The sequence below is a fragment of the Indicator indicator genome, chromosome 10, assembly GCF_027791375.1.
Source record: "Indicator indicator isolate 239-I01 chromosome 10, UM_Iind_1.1, whole genome shotgun sequence".
In the NCBI taxonomy this organism is placed as follows: domain Eukaryota; kingdom Metazoa; phylum Chordata; class Aves; order Piciformes; family Indicatoridae; genus Indicator; species Indicator indicator.
Genome location: NC_072019.1, coordinates 29,717,219 through 29,742,787, shown reverse-complemented (window position 1 = coordinate 29,742,787; position 25,569 = coordinate 29,717,219). Strand labels below are relative to the sequence as shown.

At 48.3% G+C, this 25,569-nt stretch overlaps 1 protein-coding gene across 1 annotated transcript; it reads left to right on the top strand.

The window, feature by feature from the left end:
- The first annotated feature begins 651 nt into the window (after positions 1–651).
- On the top strand, positions 652–25,062 carry LOC128969678 (hydrocephalus-inducing protein homolog). Its single transcript, XM_054384571.1, is given in 10 exon segments — positions 652–741; positions 16,690–16,829; positions 16,831–16,905; positions 17,041–17,108; positions 18,253–18,494; positions 19,318–19,418; positions 20,766–20,901; positions 22,042–22,206; positions 23,158–23,310; positions 24,820–25,062. Coding segments are annotated over 10 exon segments (1,413 nt in total).
- Positions 25,063–25,569: the final 507 nt, after the last annotated feature.

Sequence of the window (25,569 nt, the reverse complement as noted above, 5' to 3'; positions counted from 1 at the left end):
CAAAGCAGCAGCACATGTGAAGGCAGCTAAAAGAAAAGAGACTCTGAATAGGCATCATGCAATCTAAACTGCACAGCAAGGGAGAAGGCCTTTTAGAAATCTTTAAGGAAAGATTACAACAGTTATTTTCAGGAGATCTAGGGCTTACAGTTCCCTATTTCTAGAGAGAGCAAAAGAAAACTCATTTATCTTGACTGGTCAGGACTACATAGGGACACAGAGATCAAAACGATAGGGAAGCATGTGGAGACAGACAGCTGGGAAGGAGAAAGTGGAGCAGGGGCTCTGCATGCTGCCTGGAGCTGGCATTCCTCTTATCTTTGCAGACATGTTTGTTCAGCAGCAAGCAGCTAACTGAATCCTCATTTAAGAATGAAACCAGTATCTTTCCACATCTTACTGCCTGAACCCAAGCAGCCAGGCTGTAATTCTGAACTTAGAGGTGACTGACCTCCTTTTAGGAAGCCAGAAGCACTAGGTAAGAAAAACAGCCAGTGTGTCAGGAGGTAAAACCCATAAAGTTCACAGAATTAAGCAGTTATGCAACCATGACAGCCTGTGCTGGAGCCATGACACTGAACCATTTTTGGTTAGGTTATCAGTTATTAATTTCTAGAGGGATATGTATTTATGGAGAAGGCTTCTGCCACTATGGGGACGGCCACCAGCTGGATACCTGCAACAGACCTGCATCTAATAAGCAGCAGCCCAAATAACCTCTTCTACAAGTTGCACACAGAAGTGATACCATGATGTGCCTGCACAATAACTCTTGCTCTACTGTTGACTCTCTTCATGGCTTCATTCTACTAGTTTAAAATTTGGCTTTGAGATTATTAAAAATAATAAGAGGTAGCTTTTGAAAATGTTGGTCTTTGCTCTTTTCCTATCTGTGACATGGGAATAATGCTTGTTTCACAGAGAGCTGATGCATCTGATGCATGAAAGTAAACACTACAGTTACCTCACCAAGGAGGCCACTCCCAGGGTGAATATGCCTGAGTGTAAATCTTTCATTCTGAAAACATTCGTTAGCAATGTTTTGTCTAAGGGAATCTCTGTGACCATAGGGGCTCCAATAGCTTTAGTAATCTGTTTCATTAGTGCTAAGCAGAAAGTTGCATTTATCTGACCAGTATTCTTTTAAACCAGCAGGGGCTTCCCCCTTCCAGTCTGTGCTTCTATGCGCAGGTTTTTCTTCCTCACATCCCAAGTACCTGCACCTCTCGCTATGCACCTTCCCAACCACATTGCTTGCAGACTCCCACCTCATTTCATTCACCTCTCCTTTTCTAATGCATATTGTCAAACATGTTTTTCCCTGCAGCAAAGCTTGGTCATAAAATCATCTGGAACTTTTTACAGGGCTGTTGCATTTGCATACTAATCAACAAAGTCTTCATCTCCCAGCCCAGAAGAATGATCAAGCTGCAGGCTTACAGAGACCCTTTGCTGGCAGGGTTAGGAATCCCTTATTACTCCCTGAGTCCCTCTCTGAGTTTCATTTAATCTATCAGGATCCAAATCTGGCCTTTAACCTTCTTCAGCCCTTTCCCCCAGTCCAGGTCGGTATCACAGTTTGACCTCCCCGGGTCAACGCCATGGATTTTCTGCCTCCAGATGTTCCTTTTTATTCCCCTGTGCTAATGTTGGTGACTGGAACGATAAGATTGGATTTCTCAACTTGTGGCTGAAGCACTGAAAAGAAATGGCCATTTTAACAACTCCTGCTCACTGATGCTGAAGTGATGATATCATTTTACCATCATTCAGGCCTCTTTTAGATCTTGGCACTTACCAAGCTAAACAAAACTCATTTTGATAGTTCTAACAAGATGATAAATACATATATACACAGGTGATGCAAAATCCATTCTGTGCATCACATTAATAAGCACTTTGTTGAAATGTCAAATTTAGTCATTTTGCTGATAGAAAATTTCCATGTCTCTGATATATAGTAATGCTTGCCTGATTTTGGTTCAGTGGCAGATATTTCTGTCTGATTTTCTTTAAGCATTTTTGCTGGTTACATTCAACCACCATTTAACAGCACTTTAAAATATATGTGAAGCAGTGTCTCTGGCCTTGGGTATCTTAAATACTGAGTTCAGATGACAAGATCTGAATCACACAGAATCACAGAAATGTTAGGGGCTGGAAGGGACCTCAAAGGACCACCTAGTCCAATCCCCCTGCCAGAGCAGCATCACCTAGCATAGATAATACAGGAACACATCCAGGTAGGTTTTTAATATCTCCAGAGAAGGAGACTCTAGGCAGCCTGCTCCATAGTGAAAAAATCTTTCCTGTTGTTTACAATGGAGACCTGAATTTTCAAAAGACCTCCACCTTCAGAGTGATGGACTTAGGCTCATGTCTCATGTAAAGTAAAACAAACCCTGATCCCTACAGCACAGAAAAAAATGGCAGGGTGTAAGCTTCTGCTGCTTTGGGCTTCTTTCATTTTGCAGAACAAGGTGCTGAGCACTGCCCTGGTGGCTTTTCTGAATGTAACAGCTAAAGGCACTGTGGGTTACCCATTCTAACACCATCTGCATTCCCAGGTTCCCCAAACTAATAACCTGCATGAAGCTATTTGCACATCTTTGTTTCATTAATAGATCAGGAACTTAAATAAGGGAAGAGAGTCCAGCAATCAAGCTGTGGATTTGGGATTCTTCAGTTTCTGCCTTCCCCCCGATACAAACGTCTACCAGGCAGGGTGGCATTCACATAGCCTGACTAGGTGTCTGAAAGTTGGTTGCCACAGGCTCTGAAAGATAATTCATCTGCCACTGACTCACTCTCTGGAGAAACCATTTCTTTCTCATTAACTAGAAAAGGTACCTAGAGCTAATTTCTAGGTGCTTAAATTCAGGGGGATGGACCCCACCTTTGTAAGCCAGTCTCCTCCTATAAAACAACTAAGATTGTTCTACTGCCAGTATGCTGCACAGGATCTGAAGTTGAATCAAAAAGGTGGCTTTAGACAGTTCTTCACTGTGGACTTCCACTTCATCCAGTCCCTCATCTACAAATGAAAGCAGGACCAAGCACTGTAAGCATAAATGTAAATTTCCTTCTTTTCTGCTGGAGAAAAAAAATCTTTGCTGACAAAAAAGCCTCTTGCTCCCCTGGGTGAATGTAGTTCTGGCTCTATCTGTTGAGACTGACATAAAGATTATTGCTTGAGATCCCTGCTCTTTGTGCTGTGGACATCTGGGACAGGGATTAAAGCCACTGAGCTCATCTGACATATAAGAGACCACTGCCACCTTGGAAAAGGGTAACAGACACCATCTGATTGCTTTCAAGCCAGCTGCCTTAAGGGTGAAAGTGTAACCAGTTTATGGTTATTTAACAAACAGAACTGGAATTTCAGTAGGACTGAATTGACATAGAGAAGCAAAACTTTCAAAAGCTATGATTTTATCCCAGAAATATTCAAATTAAACCAGATCCAGCTTAACACACCTTCTCCCTTGGCAGCTGTTGAAAATAGCATTTGCTTTTCATATGTTTTGAAAGACTGTAAAGGTGACTTCCATAGCAGCTATCCTAGATCATTTCTTCCCCTTTCCTTGCTTCTGGGAATGGAACCAGAAGCCATTTTAAGGACTGTTAAGCAATACTTGTAAACAACAACTGACCACACAAAGAGCCCAAACTCTGTGATGACTTAGACCAGACCAGGCACAGGCTCTAAAACAGTGAATGGCTCAGAAACAGCCCAGGAAACTCAGTGACACCTGACTTTAAAAGAAGCTGCTCCCTTTCCTCTCTTTTGGAGTAAGCCTTCTCAACAGGCAAATTCATTTGAAAATGGCTGCTTGAGGTTTGAAAGCTGGAAACCTGAGGGAAGAGCACTGTCCTTTTAAGTATTTTTTCACCTATTTTCAATCCCAGCAACTGACAACCTTAACTGTTGTGTAAAAGCTAATGGACCTCAGTAGGCATCCAGCTGAAATAATAACCATCCCCTGAATATCAAAGTGCAGGAACTCAGAGCATCTATAACAAGTGATTTCCCTGGAAAATTAGGATTCATGTAATTAGCATGCTCTTTTTCCCCACACAGCAGACCTCCATCTCTAAACACATTGGGCCAAATTCTGCCTTCCCTCACTCATTCCCTCTGTTCAGCTCAGTGGATTTATACAGGTGGAGGCACGGAGAGAATCACACTTGCTGCATTTAGCTTTAATTTTAAAATAAATGAATTTTCCAGAACAGTGACAGTATTGACCTTACATATTATCCAAATAGAAATTTTAATGAAACAAGTATAACACTGAGTATAGCCATAATAGATATGCAAATATTGGTCTTTTCTTAAAGGTCTCCCCATCTGGTCACATGGATTTTTTTCTTGCCTATGTGGGGGTGAACACAGAGGGCATTTATTAGAAACAGAGAAGAGAATGGCTGCACAACCATGGAGAATCAGGCCATCAATTAGGTTTTCATTCTCATTTCATGAGAATTCATTCTCCCTTGAACAACAATCACAAGAGAGCTGTAAAATTTGCTCCCTTCTTCATTTTTTCTTGCTGTGTGGCAGCATCCACCTTTGATTTCCACTAGCACTCAAGAGCAAGCCCTTCTCCAAGCCAGGGAAAAAAAAAAAAAAAAGGCCATGCATATTTTATTGTAATTATGCTTGACTAAACAAAGTGTAGGTGCAGGGAACCACTCACATGGAGAGTGACTCATCCAGTCTACACAAGCCCAGTTAAAAACCCCAAAGCCCCAAGAATGGTGTCTCCCAGCCTCAGCAGAACAGAACTGCATTTTGTTTACTTTAAAGCAAACAGAAGGTGGGAACCTGGCCTAGATTCATGCATAAGAGCACAAAGGTTACAGAATAGAAGGTTTGAAAAGCAATCAGAGTCACCAGCTGAGAGAGGTTTAAAATAACAGCTCAAAATCAGCAGCTTCACAGTAAAAGCCAAACAGAAAAGACCTACTGAAAATAGTTACAAAATACATGAGCTGAAATCACCTTGTCTACTAGCCAAGATGAAATTACCTACCACTGCATCTGCCTGACATTTTCTTAGAGCTTATTGCCCAAGGCCAGATGGTTGAAGGTATTTAGGCACCTAAAGATGTGGAAAGGTGCCTACTGGGATTTTTCACTCTTCCTAGACATCTAGTTCCCACTTATGTGATGTCCTTGCACTGTTCTGACTGCCTGCAGAGCAGCTGCATCACTCAGCACCTCTTAAAATCAAGACTTATGAGTGAGCCTCCCCAGAAACTCCCTTCCTCAGCTTCCACTTGCCACAAAAAATCTGAGTGTGCATTTTCTGGTGGAACCCCTGAAGGTTAGAATGCTCCTGAAAACTCGCCTCTTAACTTCCTGAAGTGGTACCTGAGTTGTCTTGACAACCATCTTCTCCCAGACATACAAGTGGGGCACTTCAAATCTTTCTCTTCCAAAGAGGGATGCTACTTTGGGATAGAAGATGGGATATGAAAAAATCCAGTGGTTATTTATACACATTTGTATGTAGCAGGTGCATGGAGTGAATCAGAGCAGTAACATTACCTCTTACTCACAAATGACAATTAATTTTCACTTGCAAATCATCCTCAGGGTGCAGATCTTTACATTTTATAACTGTGCTATGGAAAATGCTTGGGTTAGAGAAGAGTTTACACAGGCTGAGCTCTTAAACCTTCACAGAGCTTGTCTGAAACCCAGCAAAACACAAATCAGGGTAAGACCCTTGTCTGGAATCAAGATGAGGTGAGGAAATGCCAGTCTCCTCCATTCCTCATCCACTCCACAGGACTGTTGCCAGTGCTGCTCACTTAGGAAGCATGAGCATCAAAAAGGTCATGGCCCCACCACTCTAATTCAGGCACCAGAGCTGAAAGCCCACCACAAAGCAGAGCCACATTCCAACAGTGGAGCAGCAAGAAACCCTGGACAGACCTAACAGCAGAACACTCTCTGGCCACTGTGCAGCTTTGAACCTCCCTAGGTCTGGAAAGGACACCAAGGCATACCCCATGGCTCAAGGAGCACAGACTCTACAACACATTTTTTAACACATGCCCTAACCTAAGCATGTGGCATAACCATCACTTGCACTGACTGAGGAGAGATCCTGTGGGGTCAAGAAAAGCTTGGGCAGGTGCCCACAGGAAGTAGAACTGGGAGGACTCCTGCCTTTAGAACTGGTGCCCTACAAGAGCCAACAGACTGAGCTGTGAAGTTGTTTCCTCTGTGCTCCTGAGCTGTAACTAATAAAACTCCAGCAGGCAGTTTGGCTGCCTGGTTGTCATGTGTGTAGCTCTGCGCTCAGTGATGACTCCTCAGGCCTAGGAGAGGGTAAGGTGACCATAACTCACTGCAAACACCACATGGATGTGTCCATTTCAGTCAGCAAATATTGATCACTGCGGTGGCTAAATGTCATTGCCATGAGAAATGGAGGAGACCTGCAGTGAGAGGCCATAGTATGTCTTCTCCTAGGCTTTCATTTGTTGCTGCCTCCACCCTCTCTCTCTTTTGGCCTGTTTGACTTGAGGTGCAGGTTTCCTCTGGGATACTCCAGCCTAGACAACAATCTGTAAACTCCAAATTGTACCCAAAGTCAATCCTTCCCTCAAACCTATGTCACATAAAACTAATTTTAAACTTGCTGAGTGAACCTGTTTTAGCAGGAAGGTCAGACTAGATGATCTCCAGAGGTCCTTTCCAACTCCCACCATGCTGGGATTCTGTGGTTAGGAATAATTACCATACTGATTTGTTTTCCCAAAATGCACTTCTAAATGCCCATGTTCCCTCCATACACCACATTCTTCAGTCATTTCTTAACCAGGCTCTGAGTCTCTCCTGCTATTTGTTTCCTGGTGAACGTCCTGCACTCTGGTGACTTTTCTGGTCAATGTTGCTCCTTCCTCCTCTTTGGAAATCTCCCAGGGCCTGACTTGGGCTGGTTTATCTTCCTTTGTCTCATGCTCTGTCTTGCTGTTCACCATCATCCCTGTGCTGACAACTCACAAATCTGCCTTTCCAACCTTACCCCATCTACATTAATCTCTTCAGCACATCATCCAGCATTAACCCCCCCTGCCAGCTCAAGGACAACTCAGACAAAATTGAGCACCTGATTTCTTATATCCTCCACCCTCCCCTTTCCTGCCTTTCTCCATTATTTTCTTAATTTCTCCTCCCTCTCCCTTGCCTCCCCTTCTCCCAGGCTAGCAATGTCAGCACTGCACTACCTTTTACTCTTCTGCCACCTCCTTCTCACATGCCAGCTGACAAGATTTAGTGAACTCTCTTCTCCATAATATCTGACCCTTTCTTTGAGTCCTATCAACTCAAACTTTGCCTATGCCCTTTTCATCTTCACAGCTTTACTCTTGTACAACTACAGCTTCCTCCTTTCCTCCATGCTGTTTAAGATCCAGGATATTTCCCTTCCAGCACATCATCAGAACTTGGTGCTCCTTTTGTATATTGTTTCATTGATTTCTCTTTTAACAGCTTTCTAGTTGTGTGTCTACAGCTCTGCCTGCACAGAAAAGCCTCCCTTTCTCCTGTATTCCCTTTTGTTTCTTCAGTTTGCCAGCTGGGGCAATCCTGGCATCATTGCCTTATGCTATACAGAGCACATTCTCTGTGCCTCACAGATTCCAGATAACAATGTGCCTTTGTCTGTCCAAAATAGAAAAGCCACAACAAAAGACATTTTGTTTTGTTTTTGCAGTGTGGGTTGGATGGTGCTATTTACTATCTCCAGAAATCCTTTCCTGAAGCGTGGCAGCCAACTGAAAACGGAAGAAGTGACTTGTTTGGAAGCAAATGTAGTGAGAGCAGGTGAGTTTTATTAGAAGAACTGTTCTTCACTCCTGCAAAGCGCAGGTAGCATTGCACTGAGACTTTCCTAGCTCTAGACCTGCTCAGTGTAATTTCATGTATATTTGGAATTGTGGTTAAGCAGGATTGTTCAGTTATGGCATTATTGTATGGGAAAGGGAACAGGAAACATTTAGGGTGCATGTGAGTCACAAGAAGGGCTCCAGCATCATCCCTGGGAATGTTAGCATCAACAAAAGCCACACTGGGCATCCCTTCCAAGAGCAGATTGCTAGCATGAGGCAAGCTATATCCCTTTATTTCTTGGAGCAGGCAGAGAGAGAGAGAGACTGGCTCTCAAAAATGTAGGATTTAAAGGGACATGCCACAGTTCCTCCTGTTTGGTCAATCAAATCTTTCATTTCTTTGGGTATTTTTATAAGATCCTTAAAAGAAAACATTTTGTTTTGTCTACTTAACTCCCTGGGTTTCATTTCAGAATGAAAAACATCAGATCTACTTTGGTTTGATCCACACCAAATTTATTTCCTCCAGATTTACTCTTTGGTTGCTAAATTGAAAGGCAAATCCTCATCCTATTAGATGAAAGCTGATGTGTTTTGCTCCCATTCTTCACTAGGAGTACTTTCAGTTGGGCATTTTCATCTCAATGGCACAAAAAAAAAGACTTTTTTCTCAGTTCTGTCTGGATCCCTTCCAAACGTCTCTCATTTTTCAGTCTTTCTCTGAAAACTGCAAAAAGATGCTCTGCAGAAAACTATTCTCTGACCTCTCCCTTGAGTCCCTTCCCAACACAGTCAGTTCACTGGATTCTCTGTGCTCTTTGTATTTCCCAGTAGGAAGTGGCTTGGTGTCTTATGTTCCCCTCAAGTGCTCTATGAATTTCTTCTCCTTTTTCAGGACACTGAGCTGAGCTCTGTGCAAACTGCCCCCTCCTACACCCTGGTTTGCCCTTAATGGTTCCTTAAGACTTTTTCCAAAACAAAGCAAAAGGAAAAACTATCCATTGCATTTGCTTAGAAAGGAAAACCAAAGTCGTGTATCCCTCTAAACCTGAAGTAGTTCAAGACTGATGAGGTTTCCTAGTGTACTTAATGGTTTTCCAAAGACCCATATCTAGGGGAAATCCTGTGACTGAAGGGCAGGCAGACTGAGAGCTGGCTGCAGTAGCAAGACTGCTTTCAGAGTATGGCTCACAAGCATGGCAGTGTGTGATGGTTTGAAACTGTCTTTTTAATTTTTCCTTGCAAAGTTCAGAACAGAGAAAGTGAAAGAATGTAAATAAGTCACTATGGGTGTTGTCTTTTTAATTTTTCCTTGCAAAGTTCAAAACAGAGAAAGTGAAAGAATGTAAATAAGTCACTATTGGGTGTAAGAAAGCAAAATAACGATTGTTCTAAACACTTCCATTGGATAGATAGAAATGTTTAAGAACTATTACCCAAAACAAAGTAGGCATTCGGCACATTCTGCGTTCTGCAGTGGGGGCAGCTGCTGGGCTGTCTGGCTGCTGTTTCTTCTTCTCTTCTGGCTGAAGATAACACACTGACCTTGGCAGCTAAGTTAACAACTCTCTGCTTAACTAACTCTGCTTCTCTGTCCAGGGGGGTCTGGGGGGGAAGCTCCTGGGAGAGAGAGAGGCCCCTTTGGGAGGGTCCCCTTGGGGGGAAGCAAAGGGAGATCGATTGTGCTTTTTCTGTTGATTGTATATATTTGTGAATGTTGTGAATTTTGTATATTTGTACATATTCATTGCATTTCATTGTAGATTTTAGACTCTGCTTGTAAATACAGCTTTTCATTTGCTTCCAGACTGGGCTAGCCTGGTTATTGTCGGTGGGGGGGGAATTTCAGCTCACACCAACACACTTTTTATTTTTGGCGCTCCAACTCGGGGCTCGATTGCTTGTTTGATTTATTTCTGCTCAGATTAGGAAGCAAAATGAAGCTGTTTTGGATTTTGAGTAATTTTATTTCATCTATTATCGGTGTGATTGTTTACAGATGGGCTGTTTCCTGCATGATAGACAAGATTGTGAGATATGTGGCATATAAGTCGTTTCTTTGGGTTAAGAACAAGTTACTGAATGTTGGTGAATTCTGTTATGGTCTTATTGGGCTAAGAAGCTATGGTAACTCAACTATGGATCTGCTAGCAGACACATATGAGTTTGTTACTCCTCTTACAACTACAGAGGATTCTTGGAACCAGTGGTACCCTAGATATCTTGTACTAGCCTTAATATTAAATTTGTTGCTTCTTGGAATAATCATATGGCTACTGATAGCACTGTGTCAAGAAAGACATAAGGCTACTTGCTCTTCCAACTCTGCTGTGAATGTGAAAACCAAGCCAGTAAATTTGGTGGCCACTGTAAGCAGAAAGCGCAAAGGAGCTGCAGGAGGAGATGCAGATGCTGCAGGAGATGGTGCAGATGGAGATGAGGGTCCTTCTACTCAGGGTCCCTCTGTTAAGAAAGATCCTTCTGATGAGGAAGAGAGGGTTAGCCTTAAAACTCTGGTAGACCTCTTGAGACCCCACATGGATGATGGAGATGTAGGTCAGGATGTAGACCCTGGTAGATTAGCAACTGCTGGTAGTGCCTCTGAACTCAAAGAAATTCAACGGAGGATTAAAATAGGATTATGGGGACAGCGACCTCAGGATGATGATGATGATGATGATGATGAGGATGACATACAGTCAGCTAATGCACCCAGACAGGAAATTAGACATGTGAGGAAGGATTACATCAGAGGAGATAATGAGCCAGTCCTGTCTTGGCTAGCCAGGTGTTTTGATATGGGAGCCCCAGCATTGGTGGTAGGTGACAAGTCGGCCTCTCAGTTGGGGATGCTCTCAAAGGATACAGGCATAGACAGGCACCTAGGCAAGTGCATTGGTAAAGTTTCTCTGTGGGCACGCCTCCTACTGGCAGTCTCGCTGAGGTACCCCAGCAGAGATGATTTACCATGGAACCCTAAGCCTTGGACCACAATAGCTGAGGGAATCAAGCGTCTGAGAGAGTTTGCTGTGAGAGAAGTAATGTATGGAGATCATAAGACTCTGAATCCTGATGAAATTCCTGTTGGAACAGGCCTTGCCAAAAAGCTCATTAAGCTTGCTCCTCCTAATTATGCTACTATTCTGGCAAGCAGGATTGTGGCAAGAAATTATGGTGGAGCACCTCCTACTGTTGGCCATTTCACTGACCAAATGAGGCAGTTGGAGGATAGTCTTGCACGTACTTCTTTGGTTTCAGCCATTGAAACTCTGTCTGGAGAGATGAAGAATTGCATGAAAGAGCTGAAGGAGGAACTTAAAACCTCCATATCCAACTTGATGAAGGGGGATGATTCTGATTCCTCTTCCTCCAGATGGATACAAGTTTCAGCTGTTAGGAACAGACGTGCTCCAAGAAGGCCATTCCAGAATAGGTCAAACCAAAACAGACAGCAGAGGCAATCACGTGGCAGTATCTGGATAACTCTGCGTGATCAGTTTGGTGAGAACATGAACAGATGGGATGGTCAACCAACTTCTGATCTTTTCAAGAGGTTACGGGAGCTGCAGAGGGGCAGATCCCGAGGTAGCAATACCAGGAGGGTAGCTGTCGCTTCCTCAGTTTCCCAGAACAGCTCTGATAGCTCCAACAGTGATCCTAATTCTGGTGCTGGACGTTGTGCCAGCTGTACATGTGGAGGTAATCCCCACCATTAGGGGTGCCCTGCCTTCTGCCAGGGGGAGGTAAGGGATAATGGAGATAACAGAATCTATTGGGATGTGTACATCCAGTGGCCTGGCACTTCAAAATTTCAGAAGTACAGGGCCTTGGTTGACACAGGAGCTCAGTGCACCATAATACCATCAAATTATCAAGGGGGAGAATCTATAACTATTCAGGGAGTCACTGGTGGATCTCAAGAGTTGTTTAAGATAGAGGTTGATATAAGTTTAACTGGGAAGCAGTGGAAGAAACATACTATTGTAACAGGTCCTAATGCACCTTGTATTTTGGGAATTGACTTTCTGAGAGAAGGGCGTTTTAAAGACCCTAAGGGTTACAAATGGGCTTTTGGAATAGCAACTGTAGAAATTGATGGAGGAAAATTGAAGTTGTCCATTAGACCTGAGCTTTCAGATGAATCTGCAGTTGTGGGACAACATGAGATAGAGGATGTAAAGCTGCCGGTTGCTTCTCAAACTGTGCATCACAGACAATACAGAAACAACCGTGACTCTTTGGTGCCCATCCAAAACTTGATTCGTCAGTTGGAGAGTCAGAAGGTCATCAGCAAAACTCATTCACCTTTCAACAGTCCAATCTGGCCTGTGCGAAAGCAGAATGGAGAGTGGCGTCTGACAGTTGATTTCCGTGCCTTGAATGAAGTAACTCCATCCATGAGTGCAGCTGTACCAGACATGATGGAACTCCAGTATGAGCTGGAATCCAAGCAGGCCAAATGGTATGCTACCATAGACATTGCTAATGCTTTCTTCTCTATTCCCATAGCAGAGGAATGCAGGCCTCAGTTTGCTTTCACCTGGAGAGGCATTCAGTACACATTCAATCGTTTGCCCCAGGGGTGGATTCACAGTTCAACCATCTGCCATGCAGTGATCCATGATGCTTTGGAGAAAGGTGGAGCTCCAGAACACATTCAGTTCATCGATGACATCATCGTCTGGGGTGAGACTGCTGAAGAAGTCTTCGAGAAAGGTAACAAAATCCTTGACATTCTCTTGCAAGCTGGTTTCGCTATCAAGCGAGACAAGGTGAAAGGACCTGCCAGAGAAATCCAGTTTCTGGGAGTGCGGTGGCAAGACGGTCGCCGTCACATCCCAATGGATGTGATAAACAGAGTCTCCACCATGGCAAATCCCATCAACAAGAAAGAAACTCTGCGCTTCCTAGGCATAGTGGGATTTTGGAGACTGCACATTCCTGGATACAGTCAGATTGTGAAACCTCTCTATGATGTGACTCGAAAGAGAAACAGTTTCCAATGGGGTCCTGAGCAACAAGCAGCCTTTGACCAGATCAAGCGAGAGGTAGTCCAAGCGATGGGTCTGGGACCTGTCCGAACTGGTCCAGACATTAAGAACATTCTGTACACGGCCGCGAGTGACAATGGTCCAACCTGGTGCTTATGGCAAAGAGCTCCAGGGGAGACACGAGGACGTCCTCTTGGTTTCTGGGGTCGTGGCTACAGAGGCTCAGAGGCAAACTACACTCCAACAGAGAAAGAGATTTTAGCTGCTTATGAAGGAGTGAAAGCTGCTTCTGAAGTGATTGGAACTGAGTCACAACTTCTTCTAGCTCCTAGATTGCCAGTTCTGAATTGGATGTTCAAAGGCAAAGGTTCTTCACCACATCATGCAACAGATGCTACCTGGTCTAAGTGGATGGCTCTGATAACACAGAGAGCTCGAATGGGAAATCTCGAAAGGCCTGGTTTGGTGGAGGTGATCACAAACTGGCCAGAAGGCACAAGCTGTGCTAAACCTCCAGAGGAGAGAGTAACTCGTGCTGAGGAAGCTCCTCCTTACAGTGATCTGTCTGATGATGAAAAGAGATATGCTTTGTTCACAGACGGTTCCTGTCGTCTTGTTGGGAACAAGCGGAGATGGAAATCTGCAGTGTGGAGTCCAACGCGCAGAGTTGCAGAAGCGAGAAATGGAGAAGGAGAATCCAGTCAATTCGCAGAGGTAAAAGCTGTCCAGCTAGCTCTTAACATAGCTGAACGTGAGAGATGGCCAAAGCTTTATCTCTACACCGACTCGTGGATGGTAGCCAATGCCTTGTGGGGTTGGCTGAAAAACTGGAAGAAGAATGGCTGGCAGAGGAAAGGAAAGCCAATCTGGGCTGCAGATCTGTGGCAAGACATTGCTGCTCGCATTGAGAGAATCCCAGTGAAAGTGAGACACATCGATGCTCACATTCCTAAGAGCAAAGCTACTGAGGAACAACAACACAACCATCAGGCAGATCTAGCTGCAAGAGTTTCCCAGGTGGACACAAACTCTGATCCTGATCTTGACTGGAAACACCGAGGTGAGCTGTTCTTAGCTCGGTGGGCCCATGACTCGTCAGGACATCAAGGCAGAGATGCAACCTACCGATGGGCTCGTGACAGATCCATTGACATTTCCATGGATGCTATCACACAAGTCATCCATGACTGTGACATTTGTGCTGCTATTAAGCAGGCAAAGCGGATCAAGCCCTTGTGGTACGGTGACCGATGGTCCAAGTACAAGTATGGTGAGGCCTGGCAGATTGACTACATCACTCTACCTCGTTCTCCATCTGGTAAGCAGTATGTGCTGACTATGGTAGAGGCAAGCACTGGATGGCTGGAAACTTATCCAGTTCCTCATGCAACTGCACGTAACACCATTCTTGGTCTGGAAAGACAAATCCTGTGGAGACACGGAACTCCAGAGAGGATTGAGTCAGACAATGGAACTCATTTCAAGAACAATCTTGTAAAAAACTGGGCCAAAGAGCACGGCATCGAGTGGATATTCCACATTCCCTACTATGCACCAGCTGCAGGGAAGATCGAACGCTACAACGGTTTGCTGAAAACCACTCTCAAAGCCATGGGGGGTGGATCTTTGAGAAACTGGGAGAAACATTTAGCACAAGCAACGTGGTTGGTGAATAGCAGAGGTTCAGTGAATCGAGCTGGACCTGCCCAATCAGATTTGTTGCGAAAGGAGGAAGGTGATAGAGTTCCTGTTATCAGAGAAAAGAATCTGTTAGGCAAAACTGTTTGGGTATTTTCTCCTTCAGGAGAGGCCAAACCTGTCCGAGGGGTGGTTTCTGCTGAAGGTCCTGGTCACACCTATTGGGTGATGCAAGAAAATGGTGAAATTCAGTGTATTCCACAAAGAAATCTAACTTTGGCTGAGAGAGGTTAAATTCAGAGTGTTGCGCAGATACAGCATCGCGCCCAAGAGGAGAGTTCATGAGATCTACGGTGCACGAACCCTGAGAGCCCTGAGTCACCTGAGAGTCCCTGTTCCTTTCTTCGCTCCATCTGCGAGGAAACAAGCTGTTTGCTGTTTTTCCTGTGATGTGACTCTTTTGAATCATCTACATCTGAGATAGCCGGAATGGACTATGGTCTTTATTCACCTATTGTTGTAGATATTATTATAGATTAGATAAATGATAGTAGCAGCCAATGGAATTGTTTAGAAGGGGTGGACTGTGGTGGTTTGAAACTGTCTTTTTAATTTTTCCTTGCAAAGTTCAAAACAGAGAAAGTGAAAGAATGTAAATAAGTCACTATTGGGTGTAAGAAAGCAAAATAACGATTGTTCTAAACACTTCCATTGGATAGATAGAAATGTTTAAGAACTATTACCCAAAACAAAGTAGGCATTCGGCACATTCTGCGTTCTGCAGTGGGGGCAGCTGCTGGGCTGTCTGGCTGCTGTTTCTTCTTCTCTTCTGGCTGAAGATAACACACTGACCTTGGCAGCTAAGTTAACAACTCTCTGCTTAACTAACTCTGCTTCTCTGTCCAGGGGGGTCTGGGGGGGAAGCTCCTGGGAGAGAGAGAGGCCCCTTTGGGAGGGTCCCCTTGGGGGGAAGCAAAGGGAGATCGATTGTGCTTTTTCTGTTGATTGTATATATTTGTGAATGTTGTGAATTTTGTATATTTGTACATATTCATTGCATTTCATTGTAGATTTTAGACTCTGCTTGTAAATACAGCTTTTCATTTGCTTCCAGACTGGGCTAGCCTGGTTATTGTTGGTGGGGGGGGAATTTCAGCTCACACCAACACAATATGTAAAAAATTACTTTTTTTCCTTTCCCTTTTTGTGAAAAAAGAAAAAAAAAATTTACTCCTCCTACTTCCAAACCGACTTCAGAATATTTCTTTCACATTTTTTTTTTCCTTTTCCCCTACCCTTTTTTTTTCCCTTTCTTCTCTCTCTCCACCCTGCCAAGGAAAAAGGGAGAGGGGCAGGGGGAGGAATTTATATCTATTATCATTTGAGCTCCTAAACTCAAAGCTCAAACTACCACAGATTCATTCGAGGAGGTTCTGGCTACTTTGCATAAAACCCCCAAAGGCTGAACTTCCCTTTGGCTCCTGCCAAGCAGAGGCAGCATCTTCTGCCTTTTCCAGCTGTGAGGTTGTGCTGGTTTGAGCTTTACCTGGAGTCCACAAGCCCAAATGGAAAGAGATTTAGATTTCCTCCCCCTCTCTCTTTCCTGGTAATGTAAAGCAAATTAGGCAGGAGAAAGGAGAGGTAAGATCACAGAAAAAAAAAATGATCTGGAATCAGTTTGGAAGTAAAAAAAGGTAATTTAAAAACAATAGCTATGTGTAGCAGTAACAGGGAAGGTTACAAAGGCATAGGGTGAAGGGTAAATAGAAAAATATACAAAACCAGGCCCAGCTGGCATTGGATTCCCTTGATGCAAATGCATTCAGTTCTTTAGAAAGTTTGGCTGCAGCATGGAGGAGCACGTGGGGGGTGCAGGAAGCAGGAGCAGTGAGGGCCCTTCTGTCAAGCAGTGATGTGCAGGGGAAAGAGAGGACAGTAAAAGATGTCTGCCCTTTTTAGAGGCTTGCTGGACAGGAAGGGGGAGTGGAATAGACCACCTCTGATCCAGGGGACCTTTCCTCCTGGCAGGGGGAAAACCAAGTCTCTCTCTGCCCACCTGGATGGAGTTTCTTTTGTCCACCTTGGGGCTGGGTTCTTTTCAGTCCCCATCAAGGAGGGGTGTAACCTGGCACAGAGGTTTTTGATCAGGGCACAAATCAGCCTCCTGTAAGGAAGGAAGCTTCCTCACCTGTTTCCATTTCATGTCTTGCAGGTGATCCTGCACAACAAAGGAGCCATCGATGCTTGCTTCAGCTTGGTCTCTCCAACTCCAACTCTGGGCTCCTGCTTCACCTTTTCCCCCTGTCAGGGCCTCATTTTGCCGGATGAGTTCCAAGTCATCCAGATCTGCTTCTGTCCCGGGACACTTCACAGAAGAATTCCGGTTCAGTGTGGAAGGATCCCCTGAGCCTGTGACCTTGACTGTCAGGTGAGAGGTTGATTGAAGCCCAGTGTGCTTTGAGAGCAGCTTTGCTCTGTGCCTGCAGCAATGCAAGCTGCAGGCTCTGTAGTGCTCTGCAGCCAAGCCAACCCCACCCCACCCCTCCTCTGCTGTTCCTCACAGGGGCTGTGTCACTGGACCCACTTTTCACTTCGATGTCCCTTGCCTCTGGTTCGGGGATGTCTCCTTCGGTGAGTGCGGCCTGGGCTTGGAGCACAGCTTGAGGGCTCTGTGCAGCACCAGAATGGAGCCTCAGAGCCTCCAGCACTCGTGGCCCTCCAGAGCAGCCTTCAGGATGTTAAAGCAGGGCTTCAGGTTGCTTGGGCAATGGTTTGCTATCATGAGATCAAAGAGGCCCAAAGGACTAGCAAACCAGTGTCTTGTGGTGTCCCTCATGGTCTGGTTAGCCCCAGGCTCCCAGTCCTTGGCAGCAGGATGTCTGTGGTAATCCCAGGAGGGCCCAGGGGATGGGACTGCAGGAGAAGGGAGTTGAAGCTATGGACTAGCCCATAGCTGCTGTGGGTAAATGTTGCCAGGCTTGGACACCATTTCCCCACCTGACCTGCAATGTAGATCTTCATTAGTGCTGTGAGGGCCACTTGTTGTCACCTCCTGGGTAATGTGGCCAAGGAATAGCTCTCCCTCAGGCACTGGTGTCCTCAGAGACCTGGGCTCCTTCTCCTTGCCCAGCAGAAGCCCAGCTCTGCTTGCTGACTGAGCACTGAAACGCAGATTCTTGTTCTTCAGCTCAGTGTCACAGAAGGCTTTTTGCTGAGATGATCTCTAGTTTGTGTGGGAAACCAGTTCTGGGTGGATTGAAGAGCTATGATCAGCCTGGTCAGGATGCCTCTCTGTTTTCATCCTGCTGATGGACTTGCTAAGAGAGCTGCTGGCCTTTGCTGAGCTGCATCCTCCCCTCCCTCCATCCCTGCTCTGTCTCTTGGTTTCCTTGTGAACAGACAAACCAAGAGGAATCCCAGCAGGCAGAACCATGGTATCCAAGAGGAGAAGTGGCCTCCTCAGCTGATGAGATGGATAAGGCCTTTGCAACTGAAGGCTCCTGTTGCTTCCTGTGCCCTGCTGGCCACACTCTTCTGAATGCACCCTTGGCCTTCTTGGCCATGAGGGCACATTGCTGCCTCATGGGGAACTTGTAGTCCCCCAGCAGTGCCAGGTCCTTCTGTGCAGAGCTGCCCCTGGCTTGGCTTCCCCAGCAGGTGTAGCTCAGACTGAAGAGAGCCAAAGCCCAAGTGCAGCTTGATCATCCCAGGATATTCCCAGCAGGAGTCACAGGAGCCGTGGTGCAGAGGTGCAGAGCTGTGTCCTTTCTCCTAGGCTTTCCTCACAGCCTGTCCTGTCGCCTCACCAACTCCTCCTTGGTGCCCATGGCCTTCACCCTCCGCGTGCCCGGGGACGGTGTGGCAGAGCCCAGCGTGCCCAGTGCTGTCCAGGTGCTGGACAACTCTCGCCCCTCCTGGAAGAAGAGAGCCAAGAGGCGCCTCAGGCCCTGCGAGTTCACCATCAGCCCTTGCAGAGGCACCATCCCCATCCGTGCCCTGAGCTTCGTGGACATCCAGGTAGGGAGCAGTGGGGCCAGAGGGGTTTCAGCAGCCGGAGCTGAAGCTTCCCTGCTCTGGGAGAGGGCTTCAGTGGTGCTGGCTTTGAGGGTGAGGCAGGGAGGATCCCTGCAGCAGTGCTGGGCTGTTGCTAGCTGTGCTGCTCTGGGACTTTCCTGAAGGAGCAGCTTTTGGATTCCGCAGTCAGAAGCTGCAGCTCTTGCCCCACAGGCTCAAGGACAGAAGGCACTGCTCGTGTTTTCAGAGCTGCTTAGGGCTATTCCTGTGACTGCAGATGGGCAGAGGAAGGCTGAGGACAGCAGGTGGCCGTTCCAAGGAGAGATGTTGCTGTAGGAAGCAGTTGGCTTCTCTCCCTGCTCTTGTTTCTCCTGTCCTGTGGGCAGAATGAGTTGGATTCACTGCAGTGATCTCCGCTGGACTGCAAAAACTCTGGTGGCTGTAGGCTGAGCAGATTCTGCTGGGCCAAGCTTCTGCATCAGCTTCCCACTGCAAAGCTGAAGTGGTTCTGCTGAAGTCAGCAGCTTTCCCCTGCATTTCTGCTGTTGCAGTGGAGATCAAAGCCTGGTCCCTTAACTGTCATGCAGTGCTGAGTAGAAGATGGCTGTGCTGGTGCTTGCATTCGTCTCGCACATGGCCTGGGAACTGCCAAAGGCATTTCTCAAAGTAGCTCTTGCCAGCAGCCTTTTGGTGCTCCCAGAGCCTGTGCTCTGCATGTGGAGCAGCAGAACTAGGACAAAGACCTCCCTTGCTTCCCCTGGCATGGGAATGGAAGGACAGCAGCTGTGGGAGTGCTGAAGTGTTAGGTGCTTTGCTCTCCCCTCAGGTCACCCTCTGTTCCAACACTGTGGGCACCTACGAGCTGGCACTGGTGGTGGATGTGGATGGTGTGGGCCAGGAGCTGTTGTCACTGCCCCTCATAGCCAGGTACCAGCACTTTCCTTGCAGCCCTTCCTTGTGCAAATGTGGCAGTTTAGGCTGGGTGCCCCCTGCCACTGCCGCATGAGATACACCTCTGGTGTCCTGGGTGCCCACCCACAGGGGTGGACACAGGAAACGACGTATTTCTACCCATAAGTCCTGCACCCTATAAGGCCATCTGCAAAGTCATTCTCTTCTCTCTTTCTTCCCTCTCTGCTCCCCTGGGAGATGTCCTCTCTTATCGGGTAATGCCGGGGGAGTATCCTCAAGGCCTCTTAGGCCTGTCTAGGCCTAATGCCAGGAGGAGAATGGAGGGGGGGCAGTCTCAGACCTGGCCAGCCTCAGACTTGCCTAGCAGCGGGAGGGGGAAGAAAGAGCCCTGGGGGGTTTGGGCTTACCCTCAGGTGGGAAGAAGGGAAGGATTGGGAAGCTTTGGGAATTCTGTGAGGGGTTCTGTACGTTTTGGGATACTCTTTGCCACTATGCTTTGTAGTTTGTAGTTCTCTGTAGCTTCACCAATTGCTTTTCCATTTAAACTTTCCATCACTCTCCAATCCGTTTGTGTGAGTCTCATTCTTTTGTCCCTTTCGGGGCAAGAGACGATCTGTCTGGCCCCAAACCAGCACAGCAACCCTCTCCTTGTGCATCCAGCCCCTTGCACGTGGTTTGCTGGCTCCAGCACCACAGGAGGAGCCTTGCTTCTTGAGCTGGTTCTGCCCAGCCAGAGATGGGAAGAGCAGGGTTTGAAAGCACTTGTCTTGAGGAGCATCTGCCTAGAATGGACAGGCCTGGCCATGAGCCTTTTCCTAAAGGGCACAGCAATTCTATTAATGATTAGCACTGACCCTCCCCTGGCACAGCTTGGGGCCATTTCTCTTGTGCTATCACTTGTTCCCTGGGAGAAGAGCCCAATCCCCACCTGGCTTCAGCCTCTTTTCAGGAACTTGTGGAGAGCGTGAAGGGCTCTGCTCTGCCTCCTTTTCTCCAGGCTAAACAACCCCAGTTGCTCCCAGCAGCTCTGCTCCTCACCAGCCCTGTTCTCCAGACCCTTCCCCAGCTTTATTGCCCTTCTCTGGACCCACTCCAGTACTTCAATGGCCTTCTTGGAGCGAGAAGCCCAAAACTGATGCCAGGATTTGAAGGTGTGGCCTCAGCAGTGCTGAGTCCAGGGGGACAATTCCTGCCCTGGTCCTGCTGGCCACACGATTGCTGATCCAGGCCAGGATGCTGGTGGCGCTTTGCAGCCACTCTGCCCCAAGCAGAGGTGTTCTGCTCCCTTCCACACCGTGTGAGGAGTCAAGAAACCTCTCCTCTGCCAACGACTCCAGTCCCTTTGGCCATCTCTCTGCCCAGGTGTGTGGTTCCTCATCTGCGAGTGCTCAACCCCGTGGTGACCTTTGGCCGCTGCTACCTGCAGTTCCCTGCCCGGAAGATGCTGACCCTGGTGAACAACAGCGACCTGCCAGGCTGCTACGGGCTTCTGCCTCAGGTTGGCATCGCAGCCACCTCCTGCCCTCAGGTGTCAGCCAGGGCTTTGGTTGGGAGAAGAGGGCTTTGGATGAGACCTTGATGGTTTCCAGGCCATCCTAAAGGTTTGCTGAGAACAGGAACCCACCCAAATGTAACCTTAGGAAGCCGGTCAATGGGAACCTTCCTGAGGATCCACCTGAGGCAGCAATTTCAGCTCTTTGGGAAGCAGTTTCTGTTCTGGGTTTTGGGGTGCTGTCATGCAGGAGAACTCAGAGGGTGGTGAAAAGCTGCTCTGCCAGCCCAAGCATGGCTGTTTGTGAATGCAGAAGCTTTGGGACCCCCTGAGGATGCTGAGGCCATCCAAGGCTTGCTTCTCATTCTGTGCCTTCCTGCCAGGGATTTCAAACTCTTTGAGTTGCTGCTGTGGACATGTTAAGGAGTTGAAATTTTTCTACGAGGTCCCTCTCCAGTAGTGTTGGATGGCCAGGATCAATCCAGGCTGGAGAGCAGCCCTATGGAGAAGGACTTGAGGGTACTGGGGGGTGCAAAGCTGGTCACGAGCTGGCATTGTGCACTGCCAGCCCAGAGGCAGCTGTGTCCAGGCAGGAGGTTCAGCCCTTCTGCTGTGCTTTGCTGAGACAGTGCTGGGGCAGCTCTGGAGTCCTCAGCACAGGCAGGGACCTGTTGGAATGGGGGTGGAGGAGGCCACAGCAATGCTGGAGGACTGGAAGCCCTCTGCTGTGAGGCCAGGCTGTGAGAGCTGGGCTTGTTCAGCTGGAGAGGAGAAGGCTCCAGGGAGAGCTTCTGGTGGCCTTTCAGTGCTTAAAGCACTGAACAGATTTTGAGCAGGGCCTGTTGTGACAGGATAAGAGGTGATGGTTTGAACTAAAAGGGGGAGCTTTAGACTGGATAAGAGGAAGACTTTTTTTTTTTTTTTTTTTTTTTTTTTTTTTTACACTGAGGGTGGTAAGACCCTGCCCAGGTTGCCCAGAGAGGTGAGAGCTGCCCCATCCCTGGAAGCATTCCAGGCCAGGCTGTCTGGGGCTCTGAGCTGCCTGCTCTAATTGCAGATGTTCCTGCTCAGTGCAGGGGGCTTGGACTGGATGAGCTTGAAAGGTCCTTTCCAGCCCATCCCATGCTGTGCTTCTGCCCCTTCCAGGAGCACCAGGAGGATGCTGCTGTGCTGTACTCCAGCCCCGTGCCCTGTGGGATCATTCAGCCTCACAGCTCCGTGGAGGTGCCCCTGAGCCTGGAGGCACAGGTGACAGGGGAGCAGTACACTCCTGCCTGGGTGGCCGTGTTTGGGCGTGCAAGGCGACCACTGGTGAGTGCTGGAGGTGTCTGCTCTGTGCCACACGGCTTGGTGGAGCCTGAAGCATACAGGGCTTCTTGCAGGGCAAAGGGAGCTTGTACCATAGGGATGCCAGGCACTGGGTGATGGTGAGAGGAGAGGCAGGGTGGTGTCCTCTTGGATGGTGATCAGTGTGACACAGCATTGCACTGGGGACATGGCGGATGGGGTAACGAGCCAACAGTGTCCCTGGCTCTCGTCCTCTGCTGTTAGGAGAGGAAGAGCAGCAGCTGCTTCCTTGGTGCTCTTGGGGAAGAGCACACAGGGACAGCCCAGAGTGCTGCTGAAGCAAAGGCTGGGTTTGGAATGAGGTGAGAAGGTGCTGCAGCAAAGGGATCCACATTCCACATCCAGTGCTCTTTGTTGCTTCTGCAAGAACACTACTTTTGGTCAAGAGAGGAAAATGCTGCTGGAATGCTGTCATCAATTCTGTTCTTCAGGTCGTGCCAGGATTACCCTAGAGCACAAAGCAGAGCACCGACTTCCATGATCTCTCCTCTGCAGAGCCAGCTCGGCTGCCAGCCTGGGCTGCTTTTCAAGGGGTAGCTTTGGGATTGTTCAAGAGTTGCCGCCCAAGCATGGCTGTGCAGCAGCAGAAGTCAGGGAGGGTGGTTTGGGGCAAGCCTGAGCAGCATCAGGGCTGGGAGCAGGCACAGGGCAGAGGGAGGAGAGCTGCTGGTGGGACTGCAGGCTGGGCAGACGGGTTGCTTTCCCCCTGACAAACAGGAGCTTGTGGCTTTTGGCTGGGGTCCCTCCAGAGCCCCCACTTACTGCAGGCCTTCTGGTTCAGCCTTACAACACTGCAAACTTCCAGCAGGCAGAGCTCACCCCCTGTCCAGGAGCAGCCTCAGAGCTGTCTAACCTTTGTCAGGTTTCCCTAGTGTGGTTTTTTATTTTCTCTCTCCTCCCTTCTTGCTGGAGCAGGAAATCTATTTGGTGAGCATTGGAGAAGGCCCAGTTGTCTCCGTGCAGCCCAGCTAGATCAATTTTGGCAGCATCCAAGTTTTCCAGGAGGCCTCACGGAGTCTGCACCTCTGCAATCAGACCCCGATCCCTGCAGCCTTCCACGCAGAGGTGGTGAGTATCTGGAAAGGGTTCCAATGAATATGGCTGCTTTGTGGCCACCTGGGGCTCAGTTTTCATCTGGAGCCTTTCCACCTGGCTGCCTGAGAGAGCAAGCAAGATGTTCCATCAGAAGGTGGCCAGAGGAGCCTGGCACTGGGGGCAGGTTCAGCTGGGGCAGCCCTCAGGGGAGCAGAGCTTGTGTACGTGGTTGAGCAACAGCGAACCTGGATCATGTCTCCAAGTTCTCCCTTTCCTTCATGGAAGGTCTCTGAGTGTGAGAGTCATGGTTTTGGAGCTCTGAGATCACAGAATGCCTTTGGTTGGAAAAGACCTTTCAGATCATCCAGTCCAACCCTTAACCCAGCACTGCCAGGTCACCACCAAACCATGGCCCTCAGCACCACAGCTCCAAGGCTTTGAAATCCCTCCAGGGATGGGGCCCCTGCCCCTGCCTTGGGCAGCCTGGGCCAGGCCTTGACAGCCCTTAAGGGGAAGAAATTGTTCCTCATGTCCAACCTAAACCTCCCCTGGAGCAACTTGAGGCCATTTCCTCTTGTCCTATTGCTTGTTACCTGGGAGGAGAGACTGAACCCCAGCTGGCTCCAGCCTCTTTTCAGGGAGTTGTAGAGACCCAGAAGGTCTCCCCTCAGCCTCCTTTTCTCCAGGTGGAACAATCCCAGGTCCCTCAGCTTTGAGCTGAGGACAGGGGTTTTAGTGACCTGCTCTAATCGAAGATGTCCCTGCCCATGTCAGGGGGTTGGAACTAGATGATCTTGAAGATCCCTTCCAAGCCAAACCGTTCTGTGATTCTCTGATCTTCTCACTGGGATCTGCTGGAGAAAAGTCAACTTCTTGCAGCTTTCAGTACTTGAAGGAGCCTCTAAGAAAGCTGGGGACAGACTTTTGACTAGGAGCTGTAGTGCCAGGACAAGAGGGATGGTTTGAAACTAATAGAGGGAGGTTTATAGCAGATGTCCTGTGAGAGCTCAGTGCTGCCAGGCTGGAAACTCCAGCTGACTTCCCCTGGATCCTGCCTGTGCTTGGCTCATGTCCAGCCTGCCAGCACATTGCTGCTTTCTGTTGAAAAGGGAAAAACCTCTCCTAGAATGCTGCAGAGTTTGGGGTGAGCAGGGCCTCTTGGCCCAAGCACAGCCCTGAAGTGTGGAGCATGTCCCACTGACACCATGCTGGACACTTGAGAGCTGCAGATCTGCATGCCAGTGTGTTTCCTGCTGGGCAGGGAGCACTCACTCCAAGGAGACTGGAGGAGGAAACAACCTTCTCTTGAGGAGGAGTGACCCTTGGGTTGGGTGATGTGGTGGGTAATGAGGGGAGTCTGTGAGAGGAGTGGCACAGAGGGTGTGTAAGCTCCTGCAGAGGTGCTGTTTGCAGCCCCCCCAGCTCAGCTGTAGGCAGACAAAGCCTTTCTGGTTTGTTCCCCTCACATCCTTGCTCCTTCAGCCCACAAGAGCCCAAGGGCTGTGGTTTCCAGCCTCAGCTGGTGTTTGCCTTGTCTTCCAGTCTGGCAGAGGCTCGTGCTGGAGGATCGAACCCAGCCAAGGAGTGATTCCCCCCGAGAGCGAGGTGTCAGTGTCTGTCATAGCAAACCTGGCTGACACTGAGCAGTTCCAGGCCGAGGTGCAGCTGCTGGTGGAGCACAGCCGTGGCTACGTCATCCCCGTGCAGGCCGTCGGCGTCGGCACCACCATCGTCACCGACAGACCCTTGGCTCCGGCGCTCAAGCTGGGCACTGGCTTCAGGTAGGCTGTGCCTCAGCTCCTGCTGCTGCCAGGGGCTCAGCCAGGAGAGGTTTCTGCAGTGCTCAGGCTCCTGGCTCTTCCAGGGCAGCCACAAGGATTCTTCATGCTGAAGCCCAGCAGGAGCAGGGCAGGGATTGTGGCCCTGTGCTGAGGACCGGTGAGGATACAACTTGAACCCTGGGGTCAGGTTTGGGCCCCTCACTCCAAGAAGGGCATTGAGGTGCTGGAGTGTGTCCAGAGAAGGGCAACCAAACTGGTGAAGGGTCTGGAGAGCAGGGCTGCTGAGGGAGCTGGGGGTGTTTAGTCTGGAGAAGAAGAGGCTGAGGGGAGACCTCATTGCTTTCTACAAGACCCTGAAAGGAGGCTGGAGCCAGGTGGGAGTTGGTCTCCTCCCAAGGAACAAGTGAGAGGAGGAGAGGAGATGGCCTCAAGTTGCTCCAGGGGAGGTTTAGGTTGGACATGAGGAAAAAAAATTCTTCCCCTTGAGGGTTGTCAAGGCCTGGCCCAGGCT